Raw genomic sequence first — 12,887 nt, forward strand, 5'->3', positions numbered from 1 at the left:
GTAAAATGAGGGTATGGCAGAGCTGGGGCCTGGGAGGGGTCCCTGGGGAGCTCTGAGGGCAGCAGGGTGGCTCTTGCCAGACCCTCACTTCCCCACTTGGGCCTCCTGACTCAGGCCCTGCTGGAGACTTCAGCTGTCAGGGAAGTTGCGGAAATAAGTGGTATTAGCATGCCAGGGGCCTGGACGGAAGAAAGGACTGCCACACAGCCAGGCAAACAACCATCTTGGAATCAATCATATTTTTTCTTTTCTGTTCTGGCTGGAGAGAGACCACTGGGCTTTTGAGGTGGTTTCGATTTGAGGGAAGAAGCACCATCACATCTGTAGTGCTGTCGAGGAGGCACTGAACCCAAGCAGGGGAGTGAAAATTAAGAATTAAAAACAGTGTTTAGGGATTAATATCTAGAATATATAGAGAACTCCCACAGCTCAATAACATAAAAACCCCAAGCAACTCACTTTTTAAAAATGGGCAGAGGATTTGAATAGACGTTTCTCCAAAGAAGAGATACCAATGGTAATCAAGCATGTGAAAAGACGCTCGACATGACTGATCATCAGGGAAAGGCAAATCAAAACCACAGTGAAACAACACTTCACACTCATTAGGATGGCTACTTCTGAACATAACAGAAAACAAGCGTTAGTGACGATGTGGAGAAATTGGAACCCTTGTGCGTTGTTGGTGGAAATGTAAAATGATATAGTTGATATGGAGAACAATATGGTATTTCCTCAAACAAAAATGAAACATAGAATTACCATATGATGCAGCAATTCTACTTCAGGGCATATACACAAAAGAATTGAAAGCAGGGACTCCAACAGAATTGTACACTAGTGTTCACCACAGCATTATTCACAACAGCCAGAGGGTAAGAAGAGTATGAGTGAGTGCCTATCGATGGATGAGTGGATAAACAAAACGTGGCCGATACATACAATGGAATATTATTCAGCCTTGCAAAGGAAGGAAATTTCTGACACATGCTACAACATGGATGAACCTTGGGGACATTATGCTGAGTGAAATAAGCCAGTCACAAAAGGACAAACACTGTATGATTCCACTTATATGAGGTACCTAGTCAATTTAATAGAAACAGAAAATAAGTGGTGGCTGCCAGGAGTTTAATGGGAGGGGAGAACGGGGGGTTGCTGTTTAATGGGTACGGAGTTTGCCTGGCAAGATGAAGAGCTTATGCAGCTGGATGGTAGTGATGACAGCACAGCAGTGTGGATGTCCTGAATGCCACAGAACTGTACACTGAAAAATGGTGACGGTGCTAACTTTATGTGAATTTCACCATGATTTTAAAAGAGCCCAGTGTTTATTATCAACTTCATTGCAAGAGGAGCTTTGTTCAAAATTTCAAGTATTTGTTCAAAAGGTTTATTTAATGAACATCTATTAGTTTCTAAGCCCTGTGTTCAGTGCTAAGGGAGAGGGGAGAAAGGAAAGGCCTTAAGAACCTCACACTTCATCAGGAGAGAAGGGGAGGAAGGTAAGCTGAGAAGACATGAGAAGGATCTTCATTAAAAAAAATTCCTGCCAGGCGCAGTGGCTGACGCCTGTAATCCCAGCACTTTGGGAGGCTGAGGTGGGCGGATCACCCGAGGTCAGGAGTTCGAGACCAGCCTGACCAATATGATGAAACCCTGTCTCTACTAAAAATACCAAAATTAGCCGGGCATGGTGGCATGCGCCTGTAATCGCAATTACTTGGGAGGCTGAGGCAGGAGAAGAGCTTGAACTTGGGAGGCAGAGGTTGCGGGGAGCCGAGATCGTGCCATTGCACTCCAGCCTGGGCAATAAGAGTGAAACTCTGTCTCAAAAAAAATTCTTTTAAGGGGCAGGCTGGACTCGAACTCCTGGGCTCAAGGGATCCTCCTGCCTCAGCCTCCCATGTAGCTGGGACTACAGGTGCACGCCACTGCCCCCTGCTAAGATAAGGATCTTAATAAATAAAAGTGGAAGAATGGACAAGATAGCATCTGCACATGGCTTGATGTACACATCATCACACCAAACAGAATTTAAGACAGGAAACTAGATTTAAACACAACAGGCTTGGAAGAAATTAGGGGGTTGATTCATTAATACCTGTGGAAAAGAAAATCTTTAAAATGGTAACAGAAGGAATAGGGTGGAGATAGAATAAAAGAAACAAGAAAAAGTTGGCTGCTATAAAGAGACATCTGAAATAATTCTACAGTAAGAGAATGACTAAATAGTGCTAAAATACAATAGTGGGATTACATTCACCACAGAGTCACCAGTTACAGCCAGCGTCGCCTGAAATATATTTTCCAGCAAGGAAGCTGCATTTTCAGGACCTTCTCTGTTATTCACACCATGACTTTCTTTTCCACAACCAGTTAGGACTTTTGCCACAGACAACCTGGCGGGAGGCTCGGGTCAGTGTCTGTCAGTGCCTGAGGCCAGCTGAGTTAGAGGAGGGTGACTAAGGAGAAAAGCAGACAACTGGGAAGGATTCCAGGCCCAGGGCCGTTCTTGCTCTTCGCTTGTGCACATTACAGGCTGTTCCGAATATTAAACATGACATTAAAAAACATGCCTCACTCACCTGAAATGCAGAAATATTTATTTTGGTTTCCTTCATTGTTTTTGGAAATTTTGTTTTGGTTTATAAAACATAAAAATAGCCAACACTTAAAGCAAACATTCGAAACCCCAAGGTGACAAATTATTGACTTTTTGTGCAATTAAGAATACATATATGAAGTTAGGCTACCAAATAGTGTTATTACAATGACAATTCTTTAGTGCAAGCCCTGTTGTGCTTGTATATAATACATGTACTCTCACAGACCCCAAAACAGCTGCTTTAAATGTACAAATGACAGCTCAATTCAGTCAAATGTGGCAAAGACTCACAATAAATTAACTGCTGTTAATTTCCCAAATTAACTTTAAAAAAATCCCTGGAGAAGTGAATCCCAGGAAATGAACTTTCCAGATTTCTACATCCTAGAATTTTGGCTTGTCAAACACATTTCATAGAAATCAGGTAGCATTATAAGAACATTTGCTTATTACTGTCCATTTCAATAAGTACTCAAGTATATACTCCCTTAATAGCTTTAAAGAAATGCTTGCCTGAGAGTTTATTTTTTGGGGAAAAAGGCAAGTTAATCCCAACATGATCTTTTGATATGAAAACCACATTAAAAATCTGTTGGCCTTTACACAGAGTGAGTGGTTCAGTGAAGATAAAGTAGACAGTTATTCAGGCGTCACAGCTGAGCACGGCTGATCCAGGTAACTCTTTCTTGAAATGCTTGTCTTCACTATAGAATCTAAGGCAGATTTTTAAATAACCCCTGAAAAAGGATGGAGTGGGGGAATCAGGCCTGGAGAACCGAGTCCAAGAGCATTCTGCCATGAAAGAGAATCCACGCGTTCTGATGAGCACCCATTTGCCAGAGGCTCCTTATCTGCATGGTTCTGAGTTGGATCTGCCCTCCCGCTTACTGGAAACCTTATGCTCCAACAGAAACCACGGGGGACTGGAGAAGAACATGAGTTTCGTAACCCTTACGAATCAGAAGGGTTCTGTGAATGCCTGTGAGAAGGGACAGTAGCAGGGATTTAAAAAGATCTCTGGTCCGCTTGTGAGATTCTCCAGCCAGGACAGTTGTTCTTATTTTTAAAGGGAACACTTCCCTCTAGTGCACTGTACTCTTTAGAGCAGCAGACAGCTGCAGAATTTGCAGCAAGTAGCAGACATCTCAGAGATAGCAAAGTCCTAACCCCTTGATTAGAAAAACAGGGAGACAGAAGATTTAAAACCCACTTTTTAAACTGAGGAAGTCTCAAATAACTTAGCACATTTATAGTATACCCTTTACAATTTTTAAGGCTCATTTTGGAAAGTGTGTATTACCATAAACATGGTCTGCAACACGAGGTGACTGTAAGGCAGTGTTCTGTTTCCTCTAGCATTCCTATGAGAAGAACCCCGAATGGACAAGTCAAACACGAACGCTTCCTTCCCTACACTTGCTGTATTCAAAATTAACAACATGAAGGCCATCAGCAGGAGAAGAGATTGTGGAACTGTGCCATTTCCTCTGAGCTTTCTTCTTCACACTAAACCTTGATAGTGGAATAGAGTTCATCTATCTGCGACCTGAAATAGTTCCGCATCTCTGGCCTTTTCGCCTTCATTGTTGGAGTCAGAAGGCCATTGTCGATAGAAAATAATTCAGGGTGCAATGTGATGCCTTTGACCTGCCAATAAATAAGGCAGTTAAAAGAGGAAAAAGGACACAGGCCACCAGTCTCAAAAGCACGTAAGCCTTGGAGGGGATCAACACTCTACAGCCATCCAATCCATCCTCTCATTTCAGCCAAGCTGCACCTTCTCAACAAAGGACAGGCATCCTATTCTTAGGATAGGATTCGGGATCATATTCTGATGCCCAGGAAAAGAGAATAAATGCTTTTGATTTAAAAACCTTTCCCCTGTCAAACCACTCCATTATTTATTCCTCATGTATGTCTTTAGGTCACCCCATATGTTTATATAATCTACCTGTAAAAAATTCTTAATGGAAAATTTGTTTTACAGGAATTCACGCACTCAGATGAAGGTCATACCTGTTCAAATGGTTTCAGACCAGAATCCTTCCCAAGTCTCACCATATCTTCGAGGATAGCTTTTTTGACATCCTAAAAGGGTAAGAAAAATAAATTACTTCCTCTGTTGGAAGTCCCTGAATATCTACAGGTACATTTAATGCCAAGTTATGATGAGGACAGACTGGACCCTTCAGAACCTTACCTTATTTCTGCACAGTTCCTCAAACGACCCTTCAAATCCTCTCTTTTGGGCCCAGGAACATAATGTCTCAACATCTGGTACCACAATTGCAATGAGAAATGCCTTTAACACAGACAAATGAGTTATTACATAGCTTGATCCAAATGCTCTAAAATAGTGGTTCTTTATTTTTCCATCTTGTGGCCCCCTGGGAGAATATGATGAAAGTTATGGCTCATCTCTTCAGAACATACTACCCCCCTCCCCCAGGAGTTCACTCAGCCCAGATTAAGAACTCCTGGCTCTAAAATGTGGTAAGCGTCAGGAATTTTGCAATTAATGTTTTTAAAAAACCACTGGAAATACCAATCTAACAAATCTCTAATTTGTATTTACTTTTATATATTTATTTTTTAAAAGCAGGGTCAAATAAACAAGGTGATGGATATCAGATAACTGCTTTTAAAAAAAAGGAAAAAAAGGAAGCCTGTCTCATGCTTGTAATCCTAGCACTTTGGGAAGCCAATGGGGATCACTTGAGGCCAGGAGTTCGAGACCAGTCTGGGCAATATAGTGAGACTCCATCTCTACCAAAAAATTGAAAATCAGCTGGGTGTGGTGGCTTGCACCTGTAATCCCAGCTACTCAGGAGGCTGAGGTAGGAGGATCCCCTGGAACCCAGCAATTTGAAGCTGTAATGAGCTATGACTGCCATTACACTCCAGCTGGACAACAGAGTGAGACCCTATCTTTAAGAAAATAAATAAATAAAATTTATATAGGTTCATTTTTAAAGAAAAATCTCTAATATCCCATTCTTTATAATCTACTAACAATAAAATTAAAAATCAAAAGAATGAGAAGATTCTAGATCAAACGAAAATAGCTGCAATCTCAAAGAAAAATAAGTGCATTCTCTTATAAGAAAATATCCTAAAATAATTTTAAAATCTAACAACTTTTTCTTTTTTTTTTAAATTATACTTTAAGTTTTAGGGTACATGTGCACAACGTGCAGGTTAGTTACATATGTATACATGTGCCATGTTGCTGGCTGCACCTGTTAACTCGTCATTTAACATTAGGTATATCTCCTAATGCTATCCCTCCTCCCTCCCCCCACCCCACAACAGGCCCTCGTGTGTGATGTTCCCCTTCCTGTGTCCATGTGTTCTCATTGTTCAATTCCCACCTATGAGTGACAACATGCAGTGTTTGTTTTTTTGTCCTTGTGATAGTTTGCTGAGAATGATGGTTTCCAGCTTCATCCATGTCCCTACAAAGGACATGAACTCATCCTTTTTTATGGCTGCATAGTATTCCATGGTATATATGTGACACATTTTCTTAATCCAGTCTATCATTGTTGGATATTTGGGTTGGTTCCAAGTCTTTGCTATTGTGAATAGTGCCGCAATAAACATACGTGTGCATGTGTCTTTAATAGCAGCATGATTTATAATCTTTTGGGTATATACCCAGTAATGGGATTGCTGGGTCAAATGTCTAAAACATCAAAAGCAGTGGCAACAAAAGCCAAAATTGACAAATGGGATCTAATTAAACTAAAGAGCTTCTGCACAGCAAAAGAAACTACCATCAGAGCGAACAGGCAACCTACAGAACGGGAGAAAATTTTTGCAACCTACTCATCTGACAAAGGGCTAATATCCAGAATCTACAATGAACTCAAACAAATTTACAAGAAAAAAACAAACAACCCCATCAAAAAGTGGGTGAAGGATATGAACAGACACTTCTCAAAAGAAGACATTTATGCAGCCAAAAGACACATGAAAAAATGCTCACCATCACTGGCCATCAGAGAAATGCAAATCAAAACCACAGTGAGATACCACCTCACACCAGTTAGAATGGCAATCATTCAAAAGTCAGGAAACAACAGGTGCTGGAGAGGACGTGGAGAAATAGGAACACTTTTACACTGTTGGTGGGACTGTAAAGTAGTTCAACCATTGTGGAAATCAGTGTGGCGATTCCTCAGGGATCCAGAACTAGAAATACCATTTGACCCAACTTTCCAAAAGGTTAATTTTCAGGAAACCAGATCCTCTCTTCCTTGGCATCATCTGTCCAACATTTTGGCAAATACCATACATGTTTCACTGCAATACTGATTTTGATTTTCAACTTTGAGTATTCTTGGTTCACAACCACCATTTGCTCAAAAATGATTAGGAAGCATATCATCAATAGGCTGGGTTCAATATGTTTGAAAATTGTAAACTTTCTTATAACCCAAGTCAATATTTTCTTTCATAATTGGAAACATATATTACCCATGCCCCTGTCCCCCAGTATGTTTATCCAACCTCCCCTTGGTACATCAGACCTCTCTAAGTAAAATAAAAATGTGGAAATTAAAGAGAACAAATTTTTCTGAGTAGGAAATGCCAAGCAACAAAAATCAGTAACAGGTCAGTGATATTCTAGCAGATTAGACATGAAAGCCAAGTGATAGGCGTCTCAAACTTCCAATCACATTTAAAGCCCCTGGAGTACCAGGCAATGGCAATGTCTATGCAGCAAGATTCAAGACCCAGAAAGCACATACCTGCAGGCTTTCTCCGTGGACAAACACCTGAGCAACAGGCTCACTTCGCACGTAGATATTTTCAATCTTTTCAGGGGCTATGTATTCTCCTTGTGCCAGCTTAAATATGTGCTTTTTCCGGTCGATAATTTTCAAGGTGCCATTCTGTTGATCAGAGGGGAGGGGGTTATGAATGGGCTGATGGCTGGTTTCCAACCAGGATGGATCCCAGTACAACACTGAAAGGTATTTAATACACACTATTGATTAATTCTAATAACATCCCACAGAGGTCAGTTATGATCCCATTTTACAGAGAGGAAAACTAAGGCTTAGAGAGACTGAGGAACTTGTCCAAGGCTATTTGGCCAAGTGCAGAGACAGAGAAGGGGTCCTAGAGCCCGTGCTTATTCAGCGTCACCACTTGGCACCACTGACTGGTCGACACTAGCAAGGCTTTGCTCGCTCATTTAGCCTCCTGTCTGAATTAGGCGCATACACATCTGGCTCACCAAGTGACTCAAGTTCCTTAATAGCAGGAACACAACTTTTCCTTCCAAAGTGCTCTGCACAGAGTAAGAGTTCAAGAAATGTTTCCTACACAAAGGCCAAATTCCTGTTTTCTTCCTCGATGTCTGGAGGGGTGCTCTTGGCCCTTTGAGAAGAGTGAGTCAACTGTGGAAGTGCTCTAGCATCTCTGGACCAGACCAGCCACATCCCAGTAGTGCCGTAAGCAAAACCCTCGTCCCACTTTTACCCCATCCCCACCCCGGGGCCACTCTCATGCCTCCAAAAGTCATCTGTAGAAAGTGTCTAGGGTTCTTTTGTTCCACGCCAGTTCTCCATTTTCAAAAGGAGCAAACCAAGGTCCAGAGAGACTATGGGATGTGTTCGTGAGTGCCACAGTAGAATTGGAACTGACATTTAATCTCTCTTGAACCGGAAGAGGGGGACTTAATTTAGCTCTAAATAGTTTGGGTATTGCAAAATCTGAAGTAATTTTGGGAGGTATTTTTCTAATCAATACAAATTCCAGAGAAATAAGCACCTAAAATCTACAACAATCTGCCAATACACAATAATAAAAATTATATTTGTAATTTTAGGGCTTGCAATCAGCATCATAATAACTTCGAAACAGCAGGTTACTGGTCAAACCAACAGGTAGGACAGGTCAGGCTTCTTGCACAAGCTTCTCACTCTTAAGACAGACTCTTCAGAATTTCTCTACAGTAAATGGTTCTGAGACTACATTCAACTAAATTCAAGGAGTTCGCCTAATGTGTGAAACACCCTATTTTTAATGAGATGACAAACCTAAGAAACACATTTATTCCCAAATCCTTACCCATCCTACATTGCTGGAAGTCTACCACAACTTCCCCCAGATCTTATTTAACTGAGGCCTCAACATCACGGGCTCAGTACGGATATTGTAAAAAAAGCCACTGTCTCTTTGTAATCCAGTTGAGAAGCAACAACCAGAATTGATGTTAAGCATCAAAACGGGCCGGGCGCGGTGGTGGCTCACACCTGTAATCTCAGCACTTTGGGAGGCTGAGGCGGGTGGATCACCTGAGGTCAGGAGTTTGAGACCAGCCTGGCCAACATGGTGAAACCCCGTCTCTACTAAAAATATAAAAATTAGCCAGGTGTGGTGGTGGGCACCTGTAATCCTAGATACTCGGGAGGCTGAGGCAGGAGAATGGCTTGAACCCGAGAGGTGGAGGTTGCAGTGAGCCGAGATCACGCCATTGCACTCCAGCCAGCCTGGGCGACAAGAACATGATTCCGTCTCAAAAAAAAAAAAACCCCCAAAACACAACAAAGAAACAAAAAAGCATCAGAATAAAACATACTCGCTGAAGTGAAAGTGAAAATCCAACCAAGGATGCTAAGTGTAACCCTGTCCCCTGCAGGAAATGGAACAGTCTACATCATACCACTCACCAAGGAGGAAGGGAAAGAGAAAATTCAGGGTGCCACTGCCACATGGCAGCTGCACAGTAGATAAGACATTTTCTTCCCTACAGTGGAACTGAACTGTTTGTGACCTGAGGAGGCGGCAACTTACTGGTAACCATTTTCCAATGTCCCCTGTGTGTAACCAGCCGTCTTTGTCCAAAGCTTCTGCTGTTTTCGCTGGGTCCTTCAAGTAGCCCTGAAATACATTTGGCCCTTTCACACACACCTAAAGAAAAGATCATCAGTGAACAGCATTTACTGGGGTTTTTCCAGAGAAAACTGGTGTGTGCATGTGTGTACGTGTGTGTCTGCCCCAACCTTTAGCTGGAAGCCCTAAACTCCAGGATGCAGAGGGAGTTACCAGAGCCCCACCAGGGTCTGCGAGGGATCTCCAGTGCCCCTACTTCCCTTCCTGAATTACCTCAGCTCTGGCCAATTTGTAGGGAAAATGCTTGCCCTAGGTTCTGGCTCAAAGCTGTTGGAAAGCCCCGCAGGGGATGAAATCACTTTTAAGTAATTAGGCTTCCCATCCAGTAGCCAGCAGCTCACTGATAGGTACCCAGGGCAATCAACAGGCAGGACCTTCGTCCCAGGAACTGAAGCCAACGGGCCTTTCTTTGCAGGCTCTCGAGCCCAAATCCCTATGAGGCCTGGCAGAGGAAGACAGGCATCAGTGTCCCTCCTGCCCACTCCCCGAGAGCTGAACATAAATGTACCCTCAGAAAAAAGCCTGGCAGACTCCAGGATCACCAATGAAGTCAAGTTCAATGGCTTTATTGAGCTGTTGGGAAATACCACAGCATTCGCAAAGGCCAGCGATCACAGGAAACGGCAGCGAGGGAAAATGACTGACGGTTTTCACTCACCTCGCCCTCGCCCTCGGCAGCCATGTAATTCATTTCTTCCACATCAACAAGTTTTATCAAATTGCACGGCATCGGGGCCCCAACATGGCCTGTATATTAAATAAGCAAATGGTCATTCCTAAGGGAACTACTCATAACCTCAGGTCAAATTATTTTGATAGCAAACAGGATTCCACATAAGAAAAACGGCTGGGATAAACTTCTGATTTCTGCAATTATAGCCATTCTCTTCCTAGTATAATTTAAGAGAGGCTATTCTTAGACTAGGGAAGAACATATTTAGTGTCTTCAGGACCTTTTCCAAGTGTGATGCTCTGAGTTATTTATGAGTAATTTGGCCTCTATGTGAGAAGGTTCCTACAAACACCTGGAAGCAGCCTCTCTCAAACCTTCCCTCGGCTTCCACCCTCCGATCGCCCCCACCCATTACTTGCACTCATCTTACACAGAATTCTTAGCATCCTGTTCTCTGTAAGAAGAGAGAACATATGCAGCTTTGGCAAACCTCACGCACCACCTGGTTCTGATCAACACGGCCTTTATTTCCTTGCGTATGAAGAAGCATGTCTTACAGTTTTTACTAAGACGGGACAGTGCTTATTTCTGCAGCTAACTTAACTCTCTTGCCAAAGGCTGTTAATACTGGGCTGTCTTTTCCAAAAGCAGCAACAACAGACATTAGATATGTTAGATATCACATTAGATATCACAAATAATTCTTCCTATGTTTTAATAATTTGAGCTTCTAGAGATCAGTATTCCAAATTCTCTGTTAAGGAAACTGAGGTTAAAAATTAAACAAATACCATAAAGAAGATTCACAGACTGTCTGCGTCAATTCCAGTAGAATGATGTTAGTGGACAGTGCTAGGTTCTAGAATATATGTTACTCAATGGTGCTAATACTTATAATACTCCAAATAAGCTGGGAGGTTTATTTATCACAGTGTAGAATTTACTACTCAGGTGACACAGAGGAAGCACAGAAGCTCTGCAGTCAGGCCGGGGTTGAAATCCTGGCTCCAAAGCATAATGCCGCGTAAATTCTCATACATCATTTATGTGTTACTGAAGCAACAATCTATAATTTCCTCTGAGAAGTACCAGAACTTATCTCACAGGGACGCTGTTGGGGTTACCCTGACATTAGGTACATCCTAAGCGCCCATCACAGGGGCTTACCCATGACAGATGCGCAATTATTTTTGTTTGTCCTCCTCCTTTTTCCTTTTGAGAAAAGACTCTTTGAGAAAAAGGACTTGTATTTATTCCTATCGGTAGTCCCAACACCTAGCACAGCACACAGTACAAATTTAATAACTATTTGTTGTTTAAAATGACCAGCAAATAACGAGACCCTACTCAATTACTAGGAAGCTCTGTTGGGCCAGACACTCTCAATCTGGAACACAGGGCCCCTCTCAGATGTCACTAGTAGAGTCTAGGCAAGTCTCTGCTGCCACCAGCTTTACAGTCAGATCCCCAGCGCCACCCCTCAGTTGCAGGAGGTGTTCTCCCCACAGTGCCCTGACTTACAAGAGTGTTTGCCCCCAGAGCCTAATGATCAGAAACATAGCACTTTTGTTTAAGATGGTTAATGAACCAGTCAGTGATTAACCCAATTCCAGACATACCAATAACCCAGTATGAATAACAAAATTCCAAAAAGAAGCCTCCCACAGCCATACCTGCGGTCCAGTCTCCAGGCATGGTCAGGCAGCACCCGGCAGCGCACTCGGTCTGTCCGTAGCCTTCATAAAACTGGGGCACCAAGAGACGCAACATTATTAAGGAGAGCACAATCACACCTTTGCTGGAAGTGCACAAGCAATGAAGTCTCACTAACTCCCAAGTCATGGCTGACTGGTGAAATCTCATTTCAAATGGTCTGTTCAGTAAGTTTATTCAATGGTCCAGTGTGCTTTACGCCAACACCAGCCGTCACCCAGGTACACCTTCTATTTAACTTCCTGTGGCCAAGCGAGGGAGAACCCCTATGTGACTGGTCACCACCCAGCAGCAGTGAACTCCCTTGGCCAATTCACAGGACATGTACCCCACACATGCCCTGTCTGCCACCAAATCCTCCTTTCTCCCTTTACTACAGGTTGTCAGCATGGTGTGCGGGTAGGCTCATCACCTGTGACCCATTCCACAGCTGCATACCTGCTTCTAAAGGTTGTCTTGCACCTGATCCTAGAGAAAATTCAACAAATGGCAGACACACACATTCCCCTGCCTAGGGTAAAAAATATACATATGGTTGCTTCTCCAAGCAACCTAATAATAACATATCTTCCAAACAAACATAACACACACACACAAAGTAGGGGGTGGGAAGGATAGGGGTGATGTTGGTGAAAGGACACAAAGTCTCCATCAGGAGGAACTGGTTCAAGAGCTCCATAGCACCACGTGGTGACTACAGCTAACAACAATGTATCATATACTTGAAAACTGCCCAGAGGGTAGATTCCAAGTGTTCTCACCACGTGGGGAAAAAAAGTATGGGTGGTAAGACACATGTTAATTAGCTTGATTTAGCCATTCCACAATGTTTACATATTACATACATCAAAACACCATGTTGTACGCCATAAATATAGATACGCTTGTCAATTAAGAAAGAACTCACACACACACACACACACAGACACACAGAGTACAGATGACTTTTGGTGCAGAAGAGGACTGGGCATCCTGGTGCGGGAGAAT

General features: G+C 42.7%; 1 protein-coding gene across 25 annotated transcripts in view; it reads right to left on the minus strand.

The window, feature by feature from the left end:
• Positions 1 to 2,589: 2,589 nt before the first annotated feature.
• ACSL1 (acyl-CoA synthetase long chain family member 1) overlaps positions 2,590 to 12,887 on the minus strand; it is a 71,518-nt gene continuing 61,220 nt past the window's right edge. For 17 of the 25 annotated variants that reach the window (XM_016950997.3, XM_016950995.4, XM_016951001.4 and 14 more), the window contains 7 exons: positions 11,861 to 11,933; positions 10,173 to 10,261; positions 9,416 to 9,532; positions 7,363 to 7,506; positions 4,809 to 4,910; positions 4,625 to 4,696; positions 2,590 to 4,255 (listed from right to left, as the gene is read on the minus strand). In XM_016950997.3, the coding sequence (XP_016806486.3) occupies positions 4,115 to 4,255; positions 4,625 to 4,696; positions 4,809 to 4,910; positions 7,363 to 7,506; positions 9,416 to 9,532; positions 10,173 to 10,261; positions 11,861 to 11,933 (738 nt within the window). In that variant the 3' untranslated portion in view covers positions 2,590 to 4,114. 25 annotated transcript variants of the gene reach the window in all.

The sequence above is a fragment of the Pan troglodytes genome, chromosome 3 (assembly GCF_028858775.2).
Source record: "Pan troglodytes isolate AG18354 chromosome 3, NHGRI_mPanTro3-v2.0_pri, whole genome shotgun sequence".
Classification (NCBI taxonomy): Eukaryota; Metazoa; Chordata; class Mammalia; order Primates; family Hominidae; genus Pan; species Pan troglodytes.